We start from the raw sequence: 26,289 nt of genomic DNA, 5'->3' as shown, positions 1-26,289 counted from the left end.
GCTCTAAAGGCGGGCGACAAGGAGCTCCCGAGCCCCGCCTCGGGTCTGCTGGTGCCCGGCATCCACGTACCGATCGGGTTTTAAAGTGTTTCGCAAAGGCCTTTGGCCGGGTGGGTTTGTTCGGAGGGGCGAGGGAGGCAGGCCCGAACGGGAGAGGGCTCTGAACGTTCCCCCTTTAAAAGGAGGACAGGCCTGCGGCCGCGGGGAGGCTGGGAGGAGGGAGGCGGAGGAGGACAGCCCGCTCTGCTGCTTGCTTTACCACGTACCTTCGTGTCGGGTGGGGGGTAAAAATGGAGGCATGGTAATAAAAATGGGAACAAGAGGGGTGGCTGGCAGCGCAACGGCGTTATAGCAGAACAGGGCGTCTGCAGGAGCCAAGACCTCTTTCCTCCACGTGCGTTAATAGGGAACAATCCCTTTTGGCACTGCCATTGCATCTTTTCACCAAAAGCATTTTGCAAGCATTAATTAGTCACGTTTCATAACATTCTTTGGGCACGGTAAATACTACTATGCTCATTTTGCTGCTGGGAAACAGGCAGGGGGAGATTGTCGCACACCCGGGATCTCGGAGCGAATGACTTGTTAAAGCTGGAAGAATTCAGAATATCGGGGCCTAGTTTTCTGGTCAACCACTTAAAAGAAATTCTTACTGAATATCAAGTTGTATCGCTGGCATTTTTAGTTGCTTATGCTTTCAGATTTATTCCTGACCAAGTCCTAGCCTTTCCCACACCATCAGAAAGAGCACATCGCTGCAACGCTGCACATCATTCTAGACTCGTACGCAGAGCGCTGCTAAACCTTGCGAGTCTTAACAGCTCCTTGTAATCGGCTCGGGAATTTAAATCCCCGGTAAATACATATTACCTGCCGTTATTTCATTACAAAGGGCATAGTACAATACATTGACCACAGTTTATCTTCCAACGGGCTCAAAGGACGGGAGGAACAATCCGCAAATGGATCGCGAGATCGCTGAAACATCCTGTGCAGGGAAGTGCGTGTAGGACCTCGTCCTCACGCGGCAAGCTGGGAGGCGTTACCGCAGCCGTCTAGATGTTAATCCGTCCACATGCGGGCTTCCACAAGCTGCAAGTCACCAGCCGTGTAAGTACACCAAGGGACGACCGAAATAACCGACGTGAACGGGAGTCTTTCCACTGGACAGCAACAGGACAGAGCTGAATCCCCAGAGGAACTGTAATTGCACGGTCTTGTCCTTCTGTGCCCCCCCCAAGATCATGAAAAGTCACTCACGCTCCACACATCTTCGTGGTTTTAATATAGTTATGTTCAGTTCTTTAAAAAAAGTCAATGAACTGTGCCGACTGTAATTGAAAATATTGAGCATTGGTTAAAAAAGGTTTTGGGTTTCCTTTGCTTTCTTGCGTCACTTGTTAGGTAACCACCTCTAGATGAATCTACCACATAAATTACTGTATGTACTGCTTCTGTGGTGGCCATCGTTGAAGATTCTACTTCCTTTGCCCTATTACTTTGTGAATTTGTGAAACAACACCCATTTTGTTTGATGTTTGCCATCAGAAATCCAGCGAATCCTTTGAAACTCTCTCTCCTAGAGCACAACTCTTGAGACGCGCTGCGGAAGGTGACCAGATGTGCAGGAATATCCCAGGTGACAAACTTTGTTTAGCAGACAGCACGTCATTCTCTGCCGAATACAAAAATTGTTTTTGCAGGGACATTTTTAACATTTCTGCTTTTACTTTTCTCTTCCACGGTGAAACAAAAAGCTCCAGCCACCCAATTCCTTACTCTGTTGTAAGGAATGATGCTTACAGGCCACAGTAAATGGGACTCTGCAGCATACGGCGCTGCATATATGTATCCAGCAAAGTCAGAGCAGACAGAGGGACAAAGCAACACCAGCAGCAGCTAACTACGAGACGCAAATTAGATTTACTTCTGAAGTAGGGCACAGGTTAATAAGAGTGTGGGATGCTGTTTCATCTCAGAGAAATAATAGCTTCCGTGTCTGAGAAGAGCATATTTAATCTGTATGACTGAACCAGCAGCGTGGCAGGCGTAGCAACCCATGGCTCCAGGCTGGGAGTAAGGGCAGTGCGAAAAGTGGGTCTACTTCAGCTCTGCAGGGAGGGCTTTCTGCTGCCCATGTTGCAGGCTGAGGTCATCTGCTGCCGTGACGTCATCTGCAGCCGAGTGTCTGCCGGTGTACCTGTTTAACTGGATGAACAGGCTCAGGACCCCTGCCTGGTTTCTAGCTGGGATCGGAGTGATGATGTATAACCTGTGTATCACATTCTGTCCTGTTCCTCCTCCTTCCTTAAGCGGGTTATTCATAGTTTGTCTTGAACACCACGAACCACTGGACGGTCAGAGCGGCCTCGCTTGTCTCTCGCTAGTAGGAGCATAACGCAAGGAGCAATATCAGATGCCAGTTAGGGAAACATCATTCATATACCTTCAGGGCTGAATTCTGCCTGTGCCAGTAGAGGCTGATTTTATCCTGTTAGTGAAATCAGTTGCAGAATTTCCTTTGGCTTGGGCTATGGCGCTCTACCAGAGCAGCCCAGGAAAAGCCGTGAGCACAGATTACCTTGACCTGTAATCACCTTCCCCAGTCCTGTCCACCCCGGGGCAGCATCCTGACCCACTAACTCGTGTTTTTGAGGTTGAACTCTGCTGGTTCCTGGTTCCACTCAGGTGACCTGCCATCCCCTGCTCCCATCTCTCTCCTCCCTAGGCCACAAAAGGCGTGTGCCAGAGGAGGCTCTGGGAAGTGAGGGGACAGGAGGACAGGGGATGGGAGGGAGAGAGAAAGCAAGCTGCAATGGCTGCGGGCAGGTGTAAGAGGGGAGAGGAAGGAGGAAAAACAGCACAAATTATGGAGGAGGAATGTTACAGCTGCATGAGCTCAGGTTTTGCATTGCAGTACGGAGCCCACATGCCTGCTCTGCCGCGGGGCTGTCGGTGGGACTGTGAGGGTATGACCCGTGTGGATTGCAGCGGGCAGAAAGCAGCGAGCTGCATAGGATTTGTTCTAACTTCCTCTTCTTCCCTTATTTCATACGAAATGGTCAATATTTTTTGGCTATATAACCATACCACACAGTCACAGGGCAAAGGAAGGTTTCAGGTCCGCGCTCTACCACTCTACCACAGTTTTTACCCTGAAAATGTCTTTCTTTCCCCCGTGTAACAGTTTTTGAACCAAAGGTAGGGGGAATCGGGCTTCTGACCCAGTACTGCCTCCCCATAAAGCTGTCATGTTAGCACAGCAGCGTTCAGGTATCATTCAGCTCCTGCCAGTGTGCTTTTCCCGAGACTATGTATAAAATCAGAAAAAAACCAGTTTGGGTGTTTATTTCCCCTCCTGCCTTCCTCTGCTCTTCCTTTCCGCTCCCACTTCTCAGTGTCTGATCCATGTAGTGAGAAGCTCGCAGGCTAACAGATGCACAACAGCCACGCGGAGAAGGTCAGGAACCAGGAATAAACAACAGCGAGCTGAGACGTTGCAACTGACTCTTTTGATACCGGGAGTGCTGGGGAACAAACACTGATTTTAGCTTATCAATAGCAGCATGTCTCTCTCGTATTGCTCACAATCCTCCCATGTATTTAATCTCTCTGCAGGACTTGTCAGCTACCAATGTTTTTCTGACAATATAACCAGTCTGTTTCTGATGTGCTGGCAGCACACCTAAAATGGTGTTAGCAAATTCTTCTCCTTATTAATTCTTGATTGAGGAAGTAAAAGGCAAAGGAGAAGTTGCTGATGGACCTGTGGTACCACTGGAAGGGACAGAACAAATGAACCCACACTCAGGTGTAGTCTGATGTCAGAAAAACAGAAGTGGAGAGGAAAAAGCTATTCTGGAACCATTTAAAAGAGCTGGTCCACTATCACACATTGCTTCTTACAGGAGTCAGGTAACCAGATGGTGTAATGGATCTTACCGGTCTGTAAATCACCAGGAAACAGCTGATGTACAGCTCTACCTCTCATTTTTGCCTCATACGGCCTGTGCTTTTGCATCCTACAGTGAGGGAAACGGAGCCAGAGGTTTCACGTTGGTTCCAATCACAGGCAGAAGCCAAGCAGATACAGGCAGGGTGAAGTGTCAAGGGCACTTGGTGGATGTGAAGGGATAGCAGGATGCTCGGAGAGCAGATATCCAACTCTGGTGAGCTAAATCTCTTTTGGGAAACTCCTAGAAGGAGCCCTAATACCTTATTCTGGCTCCTTTCTTCAGAACCCAGGCCCAGTTTACTTCAGTACTGTTGTGAGCACGTGGGATTTTTTGTGTCAACTGTCACCCAAATTTGAAGTAGAACATTATTTTGAGCAGGACATGAAACACTCTGATGAGCTGGCTACCTATTAACTTTGAAATCTTTCTTTACTTTTTACTTTGCACCGTCTCCACGGTTCAGATCTTGATTTCCCAACCTTCTGCAAAACTGACAATACCACATTTTGTATTGCATGAGTAGCCACGGAGGAAGCAGAGGGGTTTGGTAGTTGGGGCTTTTGTTACTCGTGGAAGCAGTGCAACACTGCAAGCTTAGGACAGTAACTGAATGCATTTGCTAAAATCATAGAAAAAAATTAGGTTGGAAGAGACACCAAGAGATGATCTAGTCAGTTCCTCTGCTTCAGTTGCATCTATTTCAATCCCAATAGTGATATTCTTGAAAATGTCCAGAAATGACTATTCCACTGTTCCCACAGGCCATTTATGACAGCACCCACAAGAAAGGTAAAAAAAGCTCAGTGGTAAGATGATTCCAAGGATAAATTAAGCAGCTTAGGCTTTTACTTAAGGTTGCTGGTGAATTCAGTACACTTTACTTCATCTGTTATATCCTGGGGATCTTTTTAATCATAATCTTCAGTGCCACAAGAGATAAAGAAGACAGAGCTCAAGCTACTCTGCTGAGCTTCTGTGGCCCTATGCCAGCTGAGGATCTGGCCTGTTTGTTGTTTTTATACTGGCAGCTCAGACTCTGGACCACAACTGCGCAGCAGGAGGTTGGACTCTCAGGTCGCCGTCTCCTGAGCACCTGATGTCCTGCTTGCAGCACCCGTTTCCTTCTAGTAAATGAGCCCTTTCTTACTGATGCAGACGTTGGTTAACTGCCACATAGACATTGGGGCAGAGGGCTGCTGGAAAGCACACTTGAGAAGGGCCCAGAAACGTCAGGAAGTAAGAACACAGGGGTTTGCTTAACTGGGGATCATAGTACTCTCCACAGATACTGCCAAGGGCTATCTTCCACCTCTGACTCATACATTTTGCAACCCAGCGGAGATAGCAGGGTAGTGCACCATGGAATTTGGTCGCTCTGCTCTTTGCCTAGGTATCTATTTGCTTAAGAGTTTGATTCATCGTACTAGTTATCATCTAAATGCTCTGGCATGTATTCATCCAGCTGGGCTGGAATCTCCCTGCTTGGCACAGGATGTTATTCACCACTGACAGCGACTTAATACTGAAGGTTGTTTTATTGGGTTTTGCGGGTGGTTTTGATACCAGGGTTCTGGAAGGGAGTTTCACTCTGTTAAGCTGAAAAGCTTGTATTTTCTTAATATGTCTATGGCATCCAGAAGTGGCAAAAGGATACGTTTCTAATGAAAAACAGCAAATCAAATCAGTGGCTGTACTTCCTTTCATCTTTCCTTCTACCGTCTCACCCCTTTTCTTCAATACCAGCTTTTGTGCCATTATTCTCTCTTCTGACCTCTTCTTTTTTCAAAAACTTTCTTCTCAATTTTTCTTTGTTCACGATCCTCCTCTGTTTGCTCATCCTTTTTACACACTTGCCTTGCACAGCATGTTCCATACTTTGTGTGTTGCACACTTACGGGGGCTTGCAACATGTGATTCAACAACAGAATGCCCCCCTTGTTTCATGGCCTGACATCAATGATACCATTTTACACTTTCCATGATCAACATTTTGAATTTCTTTCTCACTGTTCTTTGTGCTTTTTCGTCTTTCCTTGCCCCTTGGCGTTTTGTTCTCTCCCTAGTCATCCCTTGTGAGCTCCATCTAACTTTGCTTGGGGCATTCATTAGCAGGCTTGTGAAACCGCTTGCACGTGCATGTACGATTTAGCTGTGTGTCAGGAGACAGAGTCTCAGACCTCTACAATGACATTTGGGTATGCAATTGCATATTAGACTTTCTTCTGGAATTATCTGTTCTCACGGAGGCTACAAATGCAGAGAGAAAGGAGGAGCCAGCTCCCACACTACCCAGAACAAACGCACATCTTCATGAAGAAAGGACAACCAACTTTTGCCAGGCCCCACGGGCACTTTCCTCTCCCCACACAGGATTAATCTGGAGTCCTGCCAAGGCAATGGTTGGATGCACATTTTGAGAAATACTGTTACAGCTCAAAGACGCAGTACTAACTAGACCCCCAAAACACAGCACTTACTTACTGATCTTTTCAGTGCTTGGGCCTCCGCAGCCTTCTAAGCACAAATACAACTCTGTGTTTTTCTTGTCCATACTTTCTTTTTGGTTTCCTGCTATATTTCATGCCTAAAAATGGCAACAGGCAAAGAATCAGTCAACAAGGCCATTTAGTCTACCCAAAGCTCTAAATGAAACCTCTCTTTGATGCTGTATCTTTCTGTAAAGAGGTGCATTTCAACTCAAAGAGTTTTACTTTGTTAAGTATTATGGGATTTGGGGAGATTTGAAAATAAGCTTACATAATTGGTTTATCCTATCAGAGTAATGTTGATAACTGCATACCTTCCTTGGCTGGCAGACTAAACTTGGAGTAGTCATACACTAAATTAAACTAACAATCAACAGAAAACCAGATGGATTCATCTTTTATTATTGTTATTCAGCATGAATCCTTAAATGTAACAAAAGCTCAAGGAAAAAAGCTCAGGCTCTGGATCTGTTAAGAGTCAAATGCCTTCATCTTCATCCTAACACAGGACAGACAGAAGTAACTGAGGCTAGCTTACAGACCTGTCATTGATAACCTTTATTTAAAATCCTTCAGATGTCAGTTCAGGATTAGGTATTATCCCTATTATGTCAGACAGAAGCTCATCATTTGTATCATTTGTATCATACGAGGGTACACCACTACAGTCCTGTGAGGAGGATGGTACAGATCAGTTTAATAAAGTCTTTGAAGAAGCAAAGAACTGTCTTTGAACGGTGAAATACTGTGAATTTGGTAGCAGATTTTGAAAAAATAAAATTAATAAAGGCTTCATTCTGCTTAAAACATTAATCAGTGAATTCAAGTGGTAAAGCTCTGCATAGTAGTAAAGCCAGTATGAGAAGCAAGCATTCAATGGGTTCTTTAGTCCACAAACAGTAAGGAACCTAGTTTCTGCTTTATTGAAATATGTACATTTATAGGCTTCAACAAACAGGCAATACATCCTATTTTACACAACTTAAAACTTGCAAATTTTGAAGACCCATCTGTGAGTGCAAATGAGTACAGACATGAACCCTTTATCTGGATTGTACAAAGGCAAAATTAGGAAATGACACTCAGGTTTCAGCTAAGTGTGGAAAATTTTCCATGCAATTCAAAGTTTTAATGCTTGGGTGAATTTGTTTTCCTTCTCTCACTTTCTTGCTCTCTTCTCCCTCCCTCCCTCCCTCCCTCTCTCCTTTCTTTTTGCCTTTTTTTATTTTTTTTTTAAGATTGCACTGTATCTGCACTGATCTGGTACACCTATCCATACTATTTAGACACACAACCTAAATAAAGCAAGAAACTTTTAAATTCCATAGAGGTGTTTTATTTTCAAGCTAAGAGGCAGCAACGTTTAATTACTAGCAGGCTAATCCTGCACTCATTATTCGCTGGAACCACTCAACACAATGGAAGGGTGCTAAGTTGATTCTAAATGACATTGTGTAATGACTGACAAACTTAAAAACCAAACAAACATGACAGCAAGGGTATTAAGATACAGGACACATCATTGCTAAAATGTGGTAGAAAAGCATGATTCAAGACTAAAATATCCACAGTGGAAATTAATTTTTCTTTTTTGTTTTTGTTCATAAGGCACACCATGTTAAATTCCAAATTCTGTATTTAGATGTTTAATTTATTTTAGATCTAGACTGATTTCCAGGTATACCAAAATGTTTCTCCCAGATCTCAAAAGACTGCTTACCACTATGGGTGAGGGATGACCAATCTGGCCTATTAGTCACCTATGGATTTTCTTGTAAGATGTATTCTTCCATGGCTGGGAGGGTTGTTGCACTAATTCATCAATGCAATCCTTTTCCTGAGACCAACCACAGTAGGAAATGGCACTGATGCAGCAGCTCCAGTTTCTCCCTAAAAGCAAACAAAAGAAGAGAGGACAGATATATAATTTCAGGAGCTAAGCTATAAATTCACCACTAAGAAATTAAAAAAACCTATTTACATTCCACTGGCTATTGTGGTGAAAAGTAATTACAAAGAATGTTATTCAAGATAGGGTACTGAAATTATTTGCTCCTTTTACCTTAAGAAAAAAAAGCTATTTAAAGATCAAGTAATTCATAGGTAAATGCAATCACTCCCTACACACTGCATGCATTGCCTATGTTCATTAACTAATGAGATTCTTTTTGTACCGTGCAAAAAAAGGTCACATTTTGAATACATGAGATTAACTATTCAAATTCGGCTGTTATCTAACACAATATTGCCCCATGTAATATTCATTCCATAGCTGGGGATTTACATCCAAATACAAAATTTGCTAGAATACATGGTTCAAAAGACATAGTAATATCATATCTAAATCAAGAGCATCAAAAAGCAGGGTGGGGCAGAAAGCCACAGAGGCTTATTATATGAGATAGCACTTCAAGAAAAAAAAAAATCAGGACAACTACATTTGCTTGCCTATTTGGTATCCACAAGAGATCCCCATGGAAGAGATATGGCATACATGGGAACAAGAGTGACAGCTTCTGCTGTGATGATTTTTTGTTCCTTTTCGTTCTAATACTATGGTTCAGAAAGGGCAATGGACTACTGTGCGTTTCATCAACATGTAATTAACAATATCAGAGACCCCAGCCTCCCTCATTAATTCAAAACAGTCCACCTGATTTTTTCTAGAGTATGCCCATGGACTAATTTAGCACTTGGCAAACTGAATGACCACCCCACTCAGAGCAGCTATTTTGGGAGGCACCCAGTTCTACAAAACTATGAGGCCATACTCTCCCCCAAATCCTACTTTGAGTAGTTACTCAAAATTGTGCAAAATAATCATCCACCCTATTTTAGTGGTTACATTTTATGCTCCATGTCATAAACCTGAAAGATTACTGAGGAGGATGCAGCCTATCTAAAATTAAGAGGACAAGGGGAAACTGTGCAGTGACAACACGTAATGTGATGCAACCACGAGAGCAGAGAAAGCTAACGACCTCTGTAACCACTTTCAATTCATGGATACGACAAAACCTGTTACAGGTTTATCTTTCTTATGAAAGCGGAAGCGAGGCATCTTCATTTTCTTTTGGTGGGCAGTCACTGTACATGATAAAAAGAGCTACATAAAATGACATATGGATACAGCATTTAGTCCAGCCATAGCTTTTTCAGTCCCGATAAACCCATTAAACTGAGCCAGAAATGACTCATTCTTCTCAATAACATTGCTCCAAAACAATTGACCGCAGAGAACCAAGATACTGGCCTACAACAGCAAGACAGAAGAGAGTGTTCCAAGAAAGTTCCAACTATACCTTTATGTTCATTGCAATTATGCCCAGTTCAAACACATTTCTTCTACTCGCTGGACTATATCCTGAAGGACAGCCTGGTATGCATCCAATGAGAGACAGGCCCTGAAATAAATAAAATGGGACACGTAGTTTTTCTCATAAGAAATGTCTATTAAATGTTTAAGGCAAGGTTGATCTTAATATCCACCGCTTGCTTAATAACCGAGATTGATAAAAGGGAATGACAGGATAAAAATGCTGCACTTCGCCCTTCATTGTACCTAGACATGTATGAAAGTCACCCAGTACTTTAGACTCCTTCCCACAGTCGAGCCAAAAGCTAAGTGTTCAAGGCAGAGCTGAACTGTAGGGAATGATCCTCCATTTTTATGACAAGATTCCTGTTGGCCTTTCCATCCATTTCAGTGAGGCTCCACACATATACAGCCCATTTGGCAACAGTGTTCTTAACAATCCATTTACATTTTTAATTAGTTTATTGTAAAGCTTAATTATTGTAGTTAACTTTTTTTTAGAAAAGCTATTGATATAAAAATGGAGGCTGAACCAATATCACGACCAGTAAGTTTCCTGTTCACTGAAAGGGTAATAATGGCTGACGCAATCTGCTTGTGCCTCCCAACACAATTGCAACCAGCTCAGATAAAGATGTTCCTTTTCATTATAGCAGCACTTGTATGGACACTGTAATGCTTACAGAAACTTAGTTTAGCAGCAATTTGCCATCTAAAGCAAGCAAAAGTTGTATATAAAAACTAGGAACGGTAACACCTTGGTTTCACTTTTGTTTCATAGTTAAAACACTGCAACCCTGAAGCTGCAATCTGAAAAGGCTCCATCTTACTTCTGTATAGAAGTCTCTGTAGACAAGCTTGCAAATAGGTCTCACAGGAATATATTCTGATTAAGATGGGAAGAAAAATGATACATCGATGGGCTATTCATTTAACCAGATCGGCACAAATATGCCACCTGAGAGGAATCTACTAATTTTAACCAGCAATTTAAATACCAGAGATTTTAAAAGTGTGGCCGTTCAACTCTGAAAAAAAATAGGAAAAGCGACCAAACAAAAAGAAGACATTTGAAGTTGGACTTTTGAACTTGTGTCAATGAGATGTATGAAGGGGAGTAAGGACAGGTAGGGAACCTCCAAATTTTGTAGGGTGTTCAGGATCTTTTGGGGGACTGCAGCCTGCTTCCCTGGTAAGCTACGTCTGAAAAATGTTGGTCTGAAAGGTCCATGTTCCTTCCACAGGCTAGAAAAAGCAGGGAGCGAGTTTTACTCTTTCCAAAAGGTATTGAAGCAACTGCTTTAGCGTGTGCAGAAAGAGAGTGACTTAGAGTTTCCTGGCGGGCTGCAATCACATGCCACCCCTCCAACACTACAGAAGGAGATCGCATGCTGAATAAACCTTAACTCGTCTAACTGAAGTTTGAGATAAATGGCCTTCTGCATGTAAAAAGCCACTCCTGTAGCATTCTATATCAACAGCTGGGGGAGAAAGGAGGGAAAAAGGGAACTTTCCGTGGTTTGATTTGATCTAATGCATGTAAAAAAACCCCCTTTGTTTTCTGAAGAATGCTGTTCTACAACAAGATAGCAATGGATTGTAAATTACTGGATGTAAAGAGAAAATTTTGATATATATTATACTAGCAATTTATGCTGCTTGCATTAAATAATAAAAAATGCATCCCTTTACTGGTTTTTATACAGAATATTATCATATTCTGGCAGAACAAAGTACATCAGCTGAGAAGCTATCTCACGGTGTGTGATGTCTAGTACCTCTGCCAATATTAGCTTTATGGACCAAGTAATAATATTATGTTAATAACTGCTGATTACTATTTGTGTACCAGACTGTTCCAATACCATGGTGATGAGCATGCTGTTGGTGTCTGGAACAGATGGACAGAACACAAGAGATATTTGCCTGATTTTAAGACAAATAGGATTACCTGTTTCATTAATAGCGCTACATGAAAGCACAGACAAAAACACATGATTCTATCTCCATCTCCAGTAACTGAGAGGAAGAAAAAGACAGCGCACATTTATAAAGACACACATTGGATGCAACAAACAATTTACCCTAACTTTCAGGGAGAGCAAATCTTTGAATCACTTGTAAAGCCAATGCAGCTGCTTTATGCTGTTAAGAGTAGAACCAAAATTCACCACCTCGCTGTCAGCAACGTAGCTCCTTCACAGTTCTCTGCAAAGGCGATACTTCAGGCTGGAGATGAGGCAATTGCCTGCAACCTGCCCAACACCACTGATTCCCTACTGCTGATTTAAACACCCCTTACAAAGAAGAAGTCGCAACAGCTTTCCATCATTTCTGGAGAAGAGAACTGAAAGAACAATGAACGCCACTTCACCTCATCGTTTTGATATGACAAAGAAACAGGGGGAAAAGTACACTTCAATTCCACTATGTTGTTTCTTAAGCGCTACTGCCAGATAGTCACTTTATTCTGCACTCTCTTATTCTTTCACAGAAATGAGGAAGAAAGACCAAGAGACAAAAGAAGAGGGAAATGTTTTCCCTGTAGGTTGTGCAGTTCTGTTTAGAATTAAGCCCGTGATATTGGGAAAAAATGATCTCGTGGCAATCTCGTACACAATACAAGATATGATGCCGCACACTATTGACAAACTGTTTTTGAATGACTGAAAGAGCAGTTATGTGGGGAAGAGAGCTCTGACACAGAGCACTGGGACCATAACAATAACAACTCCTTTCCTATCTCAGTGAAAAGCCAATAGAGGAAACTGGAATCTACTGCTTTCATATAAGAGCTGCCAATTTCCCACTGGTATCAGAAGCCAGTCATGTTTGGAAAGGAAATGACCTATTGCTGCATGGCAAAGCTAGCAGGTGCAGATGGCACATGAACAACTTTCCCAATCACTCATCTGCCAAGGTCACAAAACAGAAAGTACAAATGGTTTTAAGGACAATCATTCAGTTCCTGCCAGATCATCCACAGATTCTGAAAGCACTTTATTCAATTTGGCATCCAAAAAGGTTTGAAATAAAGCCACCAATGTAGGTGAGGTGTCAGATCACTGCAGTGAGAGATTCCCCTCTCCTAACACACATGAACAAAATTCTATAAATTACATATGTCAACAAACACTAGCATACACTGAAGCACCGCAATCATTCAAACGAACACAGTGGCAATGCCTTGTCTTTAAATTTAATCAGCTGTTAATGCAGCCAGAAATTTTGTTCAAAAGTGTCTGCTTCTCCTGCAGCACTGTCTGGCCTGCAGACAACTTCACAGCGTCAGACTGCAGCAGAGCTGTGTGAAAGGAGCCGCTAAGCACCGCTGCCAACGCTACCAAAGCGAGCATGGACCGTCTCACTGCGTGGCCGTGTAGTGTGTCTCAGGATGAAAGGAGCAACAATCATGCAAAGTGCTGAAAGTCTTAGGAAATGAGATTTAGCATGCAGCTTCTGCTGAATATGTCAAGCAAGGTCAGCACTGTGGAAGGCTGTTAACCATGGTGTAAGCAGTAATGCATGGTGATGGCAGTGAGCATCAAATCCTCAGAACTAAAATGAGAAAACTTTATGCCACGCTTTTACTTTCCATTCCCTTTTTACTGGCAAAAAACACCCATCTACATCTGTCCAAGGAATCATGTCATACCACTACAAACATAAAGTGATTTTGAGTATGTCCCCGTTCACATCTGAAATACACAGCTTGAGAAAATAACAGGAAATAGCAGAGCAAAGACTGTTTCCAAGAACCACAGAGCCAAATCAGCACTTTGTTCTTAGTGGGTAGATTAAAAAATCTTCTCTGCTGCTCTGTGGAGCAGGGTGAAATATAGCAGAATGACTTATATTTCTGCAGAGCTTTGCATTTGCAAATACTGACTGCATTAACTGCAGTAACAAAAACAGGTTGGATAGGCTAGTTAGAGTGGAATTAATTTGAAAGCTAAGCATTGAGAGCTGCACATACAAGACAGCATCCCTTCCTCCTTCTGAGGGACGAGTTCCTCTATCCTGAAATGGGTATCAAAGATAGAGAGAACGAATCATTTTCTGAATTGCCTGTTTCTCTTTATTGACTATTGGCCATTTGCTGAGAGAAACTGGCTGGAATTTAGGGTGTGATTCATTTTACTTTGTCAATTACTTCTGAGCTCTCTTCAATAAGAAAAGCAAAGCTGTGAACAATACCATCGTGGGACTCCATCTTTATTGTCTCAATAATTCAGTCTATTCATTTTCATTGGGAAAAAAACAGACTTTCCATGCTTTGGCACTAAATTTTTAGCCTGGGTTCTAGAAGTTAAACTACGTGCTTTTTGTTAACTTTAATATCCCTATATCTAGCAGAGGTACTGCTAAATGACGACCACAACTTGGTCTGGAATGATGAGGTCATATTTCAGGGCACGAGACCAGAGAGTAAAAATCCCTATACGCAAGGCTTTGCCAGCTTCAAGGAGAAAGAGAAATGGGGAGGAGGAAAGAAAAAGAAATGAAATGAAAACCTGTCCTGTTCATGAGCTGTAGCTTTCAGATTTTCTTAGCTATTCACCAGTGAAATCAGTGAAATATTCTTGAGCAACAGTTAATTTTTAAGCTGACAATAGTCAAAATACTACCCAAGGAACACTGAAAGTGGTACTGGAAGATGTGATCTGAGATGCCGTGACTTTCACTGAACATGTTAAGAGGAAGACCATTTGTCCCTCCTGCAGCCATCAACACGTATACCCACGTCTGCTGCCAAGGTCACACAAAAACACCTCTTCCACTCACAGAATCACGAGGACCATTTTGTTCACGTACTGCGCCAAGTACAAAGAGCATCCCAAACTACTCATTTAGATTCACGTAGTACATAAAGTGTTGATATAAACAGGAAGAGGGCACTTAACCTTCATGATATCTGAAGGCGGCCTCAAACTGCAAGGCAACTCCTTTACTGCATGTACCCAGCAAACTCGTAGATGATACCCAAGGCTCAGTTCTAACCTGCTGGCAAACATTATGTTCAATGCAGGAAAATGGTCTAAGGAGCCTAAAAAACCACTGCTACTAACTTTCTTGGCCCTGGAGTTGATTCAGATGTTGGCTAAGCTTATGCAAGCACAGATCTGAACAGTCAAGATACCTGTGCTAGTTTACAACCACCCCAGCACTGCTCAGGCAGGAGTCATTTGAACACACCAGCCACGCCGCCTATATCAGAGTGTTGTGAAAGAGTCATTTGGCAGGTTTGACACCACCCTGAACTCCGTAAAGAGGGGTATCCTAATCTAACTACCTCGGTATTGTTCAACACTATAAACTGCAACTGTTGGAAGTAGAGCTTATAGCCTGCAAGCTGACTGCTTATTAGAATTAAAAAAGTAAGGCTTGGAAGGCAGGAATTGAATACAGAAGTCTACTAGCTCATAGAGTAATATGTGAAATTATATAAAAGCGGGGAATAGAAATTAACTTCCTCAGATTTAAAAAGAACTTATCCCTGGATAAGAGCTGTGTTGTTAGACAACACATCCTAGGGTCTAGTCTGCATATAGTTCCTGTAGAAGCATTACTACTTTCTAGAAGCATAAGTTATAGTTTGTTTAACTGAAATATTATCCTGTTACAAGCCCCAGTGGCCGGCACATTCTTACGGAGAATTTCATTGAGGCAAAGAAGTCTTTTTATCACACCTATCTACACAGATTCTCCCGTCTTAGTTATCTCAACAGATATTTTGTATTTGGTGGAAAAACTTTTGCACTTGGATAAGCACCTACATAAAGCATTTTATTTTGTGCAGTCAAGACATGCTTTTTTTTTTACATGCAATGACATAATCTACATGAAACTTACTTTGTTTCTTACTAAGTCTGATACAAGGCATACATTACTCTGTATAGAATGAATTTTCAGCTGGTGTTAACAAACATGAGGTAGCTTCTTCAAACCCATGCCTGGAGCTAAACGAAGTTTTCAGAGACAGAGGGGAAAAACATACAGCTGTTTATTCTGAACAGTTCTGAGAGTTTCCTCTTTCATTTTCCATTTAAGCATTTTTTTTTCCTTGGACAAAAGCATAGCCTGCCACTACCACATATTTCAGCCACACGTTCTCAAAAAGTCAAAGGAGGGTTCTTTTTCAAGTCGACCAAAGCATTAGCAAAACAATGGAGTTCAGACTTACTGGGATGAAGATTTGATAAAAATGTTGATAAGAACTACAGAAAATTGTCCTGGTTCACAAAATGTGCCTATTAAAATTGATCTAGATACATGTTCAGGTAGATTGTTTTATGCACCAGTTACTGGATTTTGTTTTCTCATTCATACCCACTGCAGCTCCCATCTAGAAAAATACAGATACATTACGTCGAAATGACTAACACATTAAGCAAAATTGATCACATCAGTAACACCTGCCTAACAAATAGTTAAAAAAAAGTAATCTACATATAGATTTAGACCAACAGCTGGAATTCTAACTATACATATTTTCACCTAATAAATAACCAAGTTCCAAATAAATGCCAACAAACCCACCACAAGAGTACAATGTTATAAACCTGTACCCCAGCTCTCTATGGAACAGCTTCAAGGGCTGCAACATGAAAGCAAGTTTTAGTGCTGCTTCCACTTACCCCTTTTATGCCTCAATTTGAGATGACCTTGCCAGTGCTGGAAATCACCAAATCTGGAGGAAGTGCCTTCTCCAACTGTTCCGATTTCCTAAGGAAAAAAGGCCTTTGTCATGATATTTTGTGTATGAGTGCCTATTCTGCTGTCTTCGCTTCCTCTTCGAATAACTTTTGAATCCAGTGTCTGCTTTTCAACTAAATTTGAAAGTGAATCACAGGTTTCAAGATACAAAGTTGTCACAAGTTTAGTGGAAGTAAGCAGCCAGCTAGGAAAAAGAGGAAATCCAAATGGTGCCTCCAGCCATGGAAGAGGATGTAGCAAGAACCTCATTCTTATCAGACATCAGACGATCCATCTAGGACAGACACAAAGACCATCCAGGCCAGGGGGAAAACTTGCATGAGACACAAATCCATTGGAAACCAGGCTTCACTGATTCCATTGCTCATGGACCTACTCGCTCATTTCTCTTAGACTTTCCTACCACACATAGAGCTAGGGTTCCCTAAATATCTGCTCGTGCCATTCACAGTCCAAATTATCTTCTTCTTAAAACTCCAATGTATATGAGGACTTTTTTCCACACTCAGAATGGATCTCCTTAGTGCCCCAAACCACTAAACAGTTCTTCAAATATGCTGTTTCCACCTATCTACAATTCTTCTCAGTGTAAGAAACCATTTTCACATGTGCCCTTATTTAAAACGTGATTCTGCTACTGGAAGTAGTTTGTACAAGTATATGAATCAGTCTTTTTCTTTCAGTTTGTTGAGCTTAGATATTCAAGTCACCAAATGGTATTCATTTATCTTTTGTGCAGGCAGAAGTCTTGCACGTGATGCCATATGCTTGTGCATTATCAACAGGGCTTCAGGTTATGTACGGATGATTTCTTCTACATCTAGCAATGCCAGTGGATAGGATTAACAACCGCAGAAGTTCCTCACCACTCTTCAGATGTGCTAACAGAAGAGTTTATGGGAGTACAGCTAACTCAGGTGAGGCAAAGCCAGCTGCCATATGCCAGACCAGGATTTTACACTGCTTAAAATAATCTACCTAATTGTGCTTAATATAAATTAGGGAGAACTCACAAAATCTGCTCTCTGACAGGTCAGTATGTAGCAGCTAGAAGGACCCATGTGGCTGTGGATGGAAAATCTCTTTCCTCTGCACATCTGGATGTGGAACAAAACATCTGTCCATGTTCTAAACTAGTCAAGGCTGCAGCTAATGTTGTCCTAAGAAAACCAAGAAACAGAAACTGAGTCCTTAGGACTCCAAAAATACCTACATAGAAAAAAGAAACCATATTTCTCCAGCAACACAGACATTGCAAGGCCCAAGTTTGTTGCACTTTTTCATAGAGCAAAATACCTTTTGGCACATTCTCCAATCCCAGAAACATGACTGTGAAGGAATTAAAATTAAACTAATACACAGAACAACTGTTCTGACTCAGCCTTCAACCTAAGAGTACTGATCAGTACTGATCAGCTGTATGAAGCAAGTTTTGCACATTCTTTCAGTTTCAGTGGCCTTATTTAAAAAAGAAACACACACAAAGAGACAGGTACTCATCTTGACCCCAAATAAATCTAAAATCGCATCATTTTGATATTTGAAACTTAGCATATATCTTCTAAATGAACAAATACCTAGTTCTGTTGCAGACACTCAAAAATGGTGTGCGTTTCATACCTCTTCAGCATCAAGTACCATACATTCCACCTTCAGAAGGATACAGGAACGTTTAAAGACAGTGTTATCTGAAAGAACGCCATGACAACCATACCCAGGTACCCCATCTACACATAAGAGGCACAGCCTCATATTCACTACAAAGGAGGGGCGTGCGTTCACATTGTGATAGCTATCATCTCACTACGGAACTTCCATATACCCAAAGTACAAATGCTGCCTGTGCCTTGTCTTCACTAGTGTCCACTGAAGTGAGAGCTATCCCCACGGGAATATATTCTCAGCAATGCAACTAGCGAAGACTGGTATCTCAGACATCGGTGCCTCAAAGGAGAGCTTGAATGAATTTTCAGTTGTCTAATAAGAAACGAGTTCACACTGCAAGCTTTCCCTTACTAGAAAGTAGTAGAAGGATCTCTTTCCTCCTCTCAGGCATCCATTTTCATAAAATTGCTAGGAAGCTGGAAGGCTGGAATCCTCTGTCTCTCTCCCATATGAAGTGAAATGGCCAACGGGGGTTCCATGGTATTAGTGCTGAATGTTGCATAGACAGAGTATGATCACATAAGCCTTATTTCTTTAGGGAATCAGGCTCAAAGAATCATCCCCCACCCTTTTGCACTAAAAAGGCAGCTATTAACTCACTGATCTATCTCCAACAGACGAAGGAGGTGAAGAAACAAAGCAAGTAAGTGATGATGTTAACTGAGGAATAAATTACACTTTGGTAGTCTGGTGGAAGAAAAGCCTCTGAGGATATTTAATCACCACACCCTCCTAGTTATTAAAGGACTGCGTGGAAGCCATGGCTGGGCGATTGCTTATGCAAACTTAGGAAAATGTTTGTTTAATAAAAAGATTAAACAAAAAATTTCATGGCAACGTCTGCTGTGTCTAACAGGACTGGACTGTTACAGAAAACCTGATCTTGCAATCAGATCCATCCAGGTAGACTATAGTGTCTGCGCGGAGCAGACAGATTTGTGCATGCACAGGCTAACTGAAGGAGTCAAGCCACAGGGGAAAAAGAAAAGATTGTATTTTTTGTCTACAGGCTGTGACAAAAAAAAAAGCTAAGAAAATTAGTTCTGTTATGGATCAAGGCTTACATACACGTATACTTGCTAGGTAGAGCAGAGTTGCAACTTACTCTATTTGAAGGATTTGTTGCTTTGCAAACTTTTAAAGGAAGACTTTTCATTTGCATCTGAATGAAAAAATTGTAAATTGAGATTTCATCCAAAAGATGTATTTTTTTAGATATACACAATTTACAATAAAATTTACAAGTGAAATTCCTACTACGAATACCCAGCAGAAATAAGCAATGCTGCAGAACCCTCTTGGTTACATTTTGATGGTCCCAGTGAATGGTACTGTTCACATTCTTCAAAAAGATTAGAAGTGGGATGTTGCATGTAGCTACTGTGAGTCATTTAATCTTTTTTTGTCTTTTTCCAACTAAGCATTTTCACAGGGGAAAAACAACGATGTCATCAAGTTCCCCTCTCTGTTGAGACTGGGTAATTGCAAGGTTTTGTGCTGATTTGTTGATTAGAAAATTTCAATCAGTGATATTATTAATAAAAGTAGGTTCTCTTGCCATTACTTTGTGGTAGTTCATGAGGGAGATAGAAGTACCTCCTGACCTGCTTGTAGACCACAGCCAGGGGATGAAGGATCACCCAACCTTCCAGGATACTTAAAAGGAGGGCCAGAATTAGACACACCTCTTATTTGAAAAAACAATACAGTATTTTATTGGGAGTTATTCTTGTTTGCAACAGGATTTTCCTAGTTAGGAGAAACAAACCCAGATGAGAATGAGACAGATTAAATTCTGCCTTTCCACCGTGCTGCAGTCTCTCCCTCTAAAACTATTGATCCAAATATTAAAAAATCTAGGAAAACTCATACAACCCCACATTAAAATTATTAAATAACTTAGTTACATTTTTAATTATCAGGCACAAAGTACAGAGCCAGTTGTTGCCATCTTCAATATCTAAGCTGCTTGTCATTACGATGTTTAAGACAAAGGGCTCAGATCCTGAGTTATTTGTGTCCAGCTCTGATTCCAGTTCGGATCCGAGTTTAACTAAGCAGAGACAGCAGTGAGTTGCTACTCAAGACTGCCACCTCCTGTCTTAAATCCCTAGTCACTCACTGGCTGATCAGAAACCTGATCAGGGTGCTTCTCCTAATACTCCCTTTGCTTGTAAAGCTAGTTCTATGTAGAAAGGCCGTTTCTTCAAAAATAATCAGGCACAAATATTTACATAAGTTATGGGAAGTAGAGCAACTCTGCAATATGTTGTATCCATCTTATGAACACTTATATTTCCATGGATCTCCAAAACTATTAGATCTAATGAAAATTTAAGAAAGGTATTTTTTCTTTCTCAAGCAGCACTATGCTGTGTCTCACCGTTCTGTGTTTCAACAGACAGGTCCATCCATTTTAGTATGCACATTAATCAACTGCCAGGTAAAAATACATTACTGACATCTAAAATGTGCTACTGCATTTATAAACTGTTAATTAAAGGGAGAAAGATTAAAGGGAGAAAGGTTGCATTTTTTTCCCCAACGATTAATACTAACTTTAAGTACAACTGGCATCAAAACTGCAAAAATTGAGACATTAGAGGACAGTCTCATGCTTTGCACACTTCAGATGTCTGACAGGTCTTTGCTTCTAATGAATTAGGAGACAACCTCGCAGTCTTTTTTTCACATCTGAGACTTTCTCTTCATGAGTACGGCTACTGGAATCAAAGTAAATGCATACTCCTGTGTTATTATCTAGCTTGAGACCTCAATATCCTCCTTGTAAGGAAACATAAAAATTCTCATACAAAAGTTTGACTACATCCAATTTTCACCTGCAATTAAAAAAAAACCCCACATTTATTTCCTTTTGTTTTCCTTCTGTTTTGCCTTATTTCATTTGAAATACAGGGCAAATAATCTCTGCAAAATTGCTGATTGAAAGTTTCAGATATTTTTCAGCATAACAAGATAAGAGAGGCTTTCCTTATTTTAAGCCAGCGGTGCATCCACTTATTTGAGCTATTTGACGGGATGCCATCCAGAGGGACCTGGACAAGCTCGAGAAGTGGATCCATGTGAACCTCATGAGGTTTAACAAGGCCAAGTGCAGGGTCCTGCACCTGGGTCGGGGCAACCCCCAGTATCAATACAGGCTGGGAGATGAAGGGATTGAGAGCAGCCCTGCCGAGAAGGACTGGGGGGTACTGGTGGATGAAAAGCTGGACATGAGCCAGCAATGGGCGCTTGCAGCCCAGAAGGCCAATTGTATCCTGGGCTGCATCAGAAGAAGCGTGGCCAGCAGGTCGAGTGAGGGGATTCTGCCCCTCTGCTCTGCTCTGGTGAGACCCCACCTGGAGTACTGCCTCCACCTCTGGAGCCCTCAGCACAAGAAAGACATGGACCTGTTGGAGCGTGTCCAGAAGAGGGCCACAAAGATGATCAGGGGGATGGAACACCTCTCCTATGAAGAAAGGCTGAGAGAGTTGGGGCTGTTCAGCCTGGAGAGGAGAAGGCTTTGGGGAGACCTTATTGCAGCCTATCAGTACTTAAAGGGGGCTTATAAAAAAGATGGTGGCAAACTTTTTAGCAGGGCCTGTTGAGGCAGGACAAGGGGGAATGGCTTTACACTAAAGGGGGGTAGATTTAGACTAGATATAAGGAAGAAATTTTTTACGCTGAGGGTGGTGAAGAACTGGCACAGGTTGCCCAGAGAGGTGGTGGATGCCCCATCCCTGGAAACATTCAAGGTCAGGTTGGACGGGGCTTTTGAGCAACCTGATCTAGTTGAAGATGTCCCTGCCCACGGCGGGGGGGGTGGACTAGATGACCTTTAGAGGTCCCTTCCACCCCAAACTATTCTATGATTCTATGCTTTATTCTCCCCTGCCATCATCCTCATGTGGAGCTGGACTCCATAGAGTCCTGCATATGTCCTAAAATACACCCTGGATCTTGAATCGCTTATATCTGTGAAACACTGCAGGATGTTATCTCTACAAAAACTACACGTGAGTTGTTAAGTACAACTTAATGCACAACAATGGGGTGCTGACAATAACTTTTGGTCACAAATTCAATGTCCTTATTGTCACATATACATGTACAGAAATGCAAGCTAGCTCGATTATAAGTGTAATTGTTCAGGTCATACTTTATCACAAAGTCATTACTGCAAGTAAATAGAGACTAGTTAAATAACACACATAAATTACTGCTACCTCAGGTGTCATGTTCTCTGGAACTTTTTTTCTTTTCTAAGAGTTCCTATTAAAAAGAATATAATAAGGGCTATTCTTAAAATCCAATAGCATGTAACAATACTTTCCTTCTAAACAACAGCATTCCATCGTTGTGTTTTTACTGCAACCAAACATATACCCGTGTAAAAGTATTCTGCGAAAACTGAATTTGAAAATGCAGAAAAAGGATGAGGAATAGTAAAAAACCCGCCATTAATCAATTTGTTAAAAGTAGCATTCACTCGTATGGGGCTTAACTCCACAGCAATGAAGAATGAACTGATTTGTAACCTCATTCTTTGAAAATTTGTGGTGCAAATAGACTTCAGCTATCAGAATTCTACCATCAGCAAATTATATCAAAACACTATTTTGCATATCCTGTGGATGAGTTTTAAAAAATGCATTTATTTTTTTAAAAGTCAGTATTCAAGCTCATGGTATTAAAAAATCAGTGTTGTGGTTAATGCACAGGACTGGATATCAGATGATTTAGATTCTAGTCTTGGCTCTGTCTCAGACTTCCCCTATGAGCTAATCACTTACAATTATCTTTTCAGAGGTGGCATCTAATTTTGGATAACCCAGCTTTGCCTGCCAGACTTTAATATCTGGAACCCAATTTTCAGAAAGTGGTTTCATTGTCTTCAGCTGGTATAAAAAGAACTCGAAATCTCTGCAAATAAGATTCCCAATACTCGGAACTTTCATTGGTTGTCATTTATATCTCTGCAAAGTCTCCCTAAAATGTTACCAGTGACATAAGTGGAGAATTGAGTTTATTAATACTTTGCATCCGCTGCACATGCCTAAACAACTACAAAACATTTAGGGCAATGAAGAGCAGGGTCCAGAGCATCCAGAGGCTTGCCAGGAGTGAGGTGTCCAATGTCCAACACACCTCACCTGCAGATTTCAGTGCTTCAGTTTAGGTCATCAGAAATTAAAGTGTTTCAAATAAGAAGCCATAGCTGAAAAGGCAGATTTTCTTTACCATAAAACTATTTGTGGCCCCTAACTTTCAGTGAAATCAACGTAAGTATATGCCCTGCAGGGATCTGACCTGTGTGACAAAGAATCATCACATATACAGTGATCAAAATTCATTATGATTTGCAATGTCTGAACTCTATAACTTTGTTTGAAGTTGTGTTTTAAGAATTTTGAATGGCAGATGTGAAACACGCTAGGGATGCTACACGGAACCGAATTTGAGTTGAATTTAAAAACCAAAGTGACCTTTACAATGTGTTCTTATGTTCATCTGGAAACGAGTCTGCAAAAATAATACTTCATACTCTGTAACTCTGTGACACTAAAGAGGAAAAACATTTTCTCCACCTTGTGAAGAAATGTTATTGAAAAATCCCCAACAGCAGAATCCTCAACATATTTTAATTATACAGCCAAATACCTCACTCAAGAATCCTGCACTGGATCATACCATCTGTGTGAAGATGTTCTGCAATTATGCCAGTACTTCCAGCTCAGATGACTCAGAATGGGTGGTGCTTATAGGGAGGAGAGTCCAGACCCTTCTGTCCTTCACAGAAATCCAGGCCTGCTGAGCACTCTCGCCCGACGCAGTTCGACACCAGAGTTGCCTTTTCTTAGCAGGAAAATTACCCTGCATAGGCTACCATGACCACACTGCTTCCAGCACCTGAGCGAGGTTGGTTTTGATAACCAGGAAAGTTAAGAGAGTCAAGATTTGGTAAAGGTCAGAGTCCCTTAATGCTAATGAGGTACATACATAGTCATACAATGTTGGAGGTGTGTGAGGGCTTGTCTGCCCTTTAAACCATGATCTATTTAGAAGTATTCAGACTTCCTGAATGTTTTTAACTTACTATATCCACTGTTTCATAAATCCAGCAAATGATACCCAGTGTTTAGTCAATTCTCATGCTTTCTGTGAATATTTCTAATCTTCTATTTTTGGTAATGAAATAATTCTGAGACAAAGGTGAAACAAAACAGATTAATGAAAAGATTAATACTAATACTTAGGTGGAGTGTCTTTCCCCTGCTCTGCCAAAACAACACTGGAACCAGCCTCGTCAACATAGGAACTGGCCTCACTTTCCCCAGCCAGCACAGAGTTGGCCTGTGCGAATCCCATGCACGTACACTGAGAGAGAGGGCTCCGTAGGAAGTGGAAGTGGGACTAGAAACACACCGTTTGCTGTGCGCTGTGTGAGATGTCATCTGTTCCTCCCAGACCCTCCTTTCTCAGCTATACTGAGCAGCAGAGCTCTGGGACAGCTGTCCCAGTAACTCATTTTCCCTTTCTGTTCTCAGTATTTCCTGCCTCCGTTCGTACAGTTTCTCTATGCCTGCACATTAGGATAAGCACGGAGCACTTAATCAGCAAGTTCTTAAAAATCTATTCAACTCAGTACAAGACAGTTGTAGTACTTTATCTGATAAGCTTCAGCACTCTGCTTAGTCATCATACTTTTATTATCTTCTATCACGAAGCCTTGCTCTCTCACAAAGTCACAGCAAGTCACCACACCATCTCCTACTAGGAAGCTGTGGGTAGTTCTCTCCATGGCTTTATGAGCAGTAGCAAGTGGACACTAGCTTTTTGGAAGAGAAATCTTCTGTTTACACAGTATTATGCAAAGGTTACTTTTCAACTTACTGCAAAAAAACTAAGTTATGAAGTATATATACAAAATTACTCTGAAAACAGAAAAAAAATTATTTTCTTCTGTTTGCTTACTTCTTTACAACTTTCTAAGCAAGTTGCACTAACTAGAATATACACAGAATGGAATACATGCAATATATGCACAAAGAAGATAATTCAAATGTATACGGCACCCTACATTTTCACCCATCAATTCACTGATTAAGCTTTTCCCTTCAAGATTTCTTTGCATCATATGACTGACCTACAAAAGAAATACAAATCCCTGTATATTTTGAGTGTAGTTAAATTAAACCTCTTCTACCATGACTTATTTATAAGTACATTGTACTATTAGCACAGTTCAAGCACTTCACAAATACTGACACTGTGCCAGATCTCTAGGGTGTTACACTGTTCCTCAACGCCACTCATGCGGACAACAGATCTCCTTCTCCACTGACACACTGGTGGATGCACTGGCACAGAGAAGACAACCTCCTTTACCCTGCTCACAGCAAATGACACTGACAAATACAGACCATGACAAAACGTCCCTCCCTGTTACTAACAAGGCTGCTACCACGCTTGGCAACTTTTTTCTTACAGACACTGCTTTTTTTTTTTTCTTTAGAACAAGAAGTAATATATCTCAGTTCAACTAAACTAGTTAAATAAGTTTTAAAATAGATTTCCATTCAAACCACATTATATTTCCTCTCCCGCATTGTACGTGACCTTTAGTAAACACCAAAATGTTTTAAGGCTATCCAACAACTGAGAGCAATAGTTGGTAGCAAGAACAGCGATGGATTTACTGACTGTACCGTGCAGTATGTGAGTTCCTCCTTAATAGGCCTATTTCCGGTACAGAATTTGCATCCCTTTGATATGTAATCTTATGTGGTATGCTAGAAGCAGCAAATTAACCATTTATTTTGCAGTGATTGGCAGACTTCAATATCGCTATTTCTTGAGTGACTTTAATTACGCTGTAATTTCTGACTGCAGTTCTCAAACTAACCCTTTGTCATACAGCGTTTTCTTTAACTAATAGTCTAAATCCCTGGTAGGAAAAGGCTCGTGTGATAAAAGTTACAGGGGATGTATATTAATGTAATAAAACCTTAAACATATGTAGGGATCTAGTGAATATCTAATCTCAGAAAAGTTAGCAAAGGCATTGTTTGCTCTCTTTTTCTTCAGGTCTGCCAAATTAAAACACAGTTTACCCCGCAGCAGAGTACATTTTGCCATCGCCCTACAC

General features: G+C 41.3%; 1 protein-coding gene across 1 annotated transcript in view; it reads left to right on the top strand.

Annotated features, from left to right (window-relative positions):
- Positions 1-1,059: 1,059 nt before the first annotated feature.
- The window catches only part of ACTR2 (ARP2 actin-related protein 2 homolog (yeast)), a 53,021-nt gene continuing 27,791 nt past the window's right edge, over positions 1,060-26,289 (top strand). Inside the window, exon 1 of the mRNA XM_009325027.1 lies at positions 1,060-1,110. Within this exon, the coding sequence (XP_009323302.1) occupies positions 1,060-1,110 (51 nt within the window). The remainder of the gene's footprint in view (positions 1,111-26,289) is intronic.

This window comes from Pygoscelis adeliae, unplaced genomic scaffold (assembly GCF_000699105.1).
Source record: "Pygoscelis adeliae isolate BGI_AS28 unplaced genomic scaffold, ASM69910v1 Scaffold46, whole genome shotgun sequence".
In the NCBI taxonomy this organism is placed as follows: domain Eukaryota; kingdom Metazoa; phylum Chordata; class Aves; order Sphenisciformes; family Spheniscidae; genus Pygoscelis; species Pygoscelis adeliae.
This window is presented reverse-complemented; position numbering and strand designations above follow the sequence as displayed.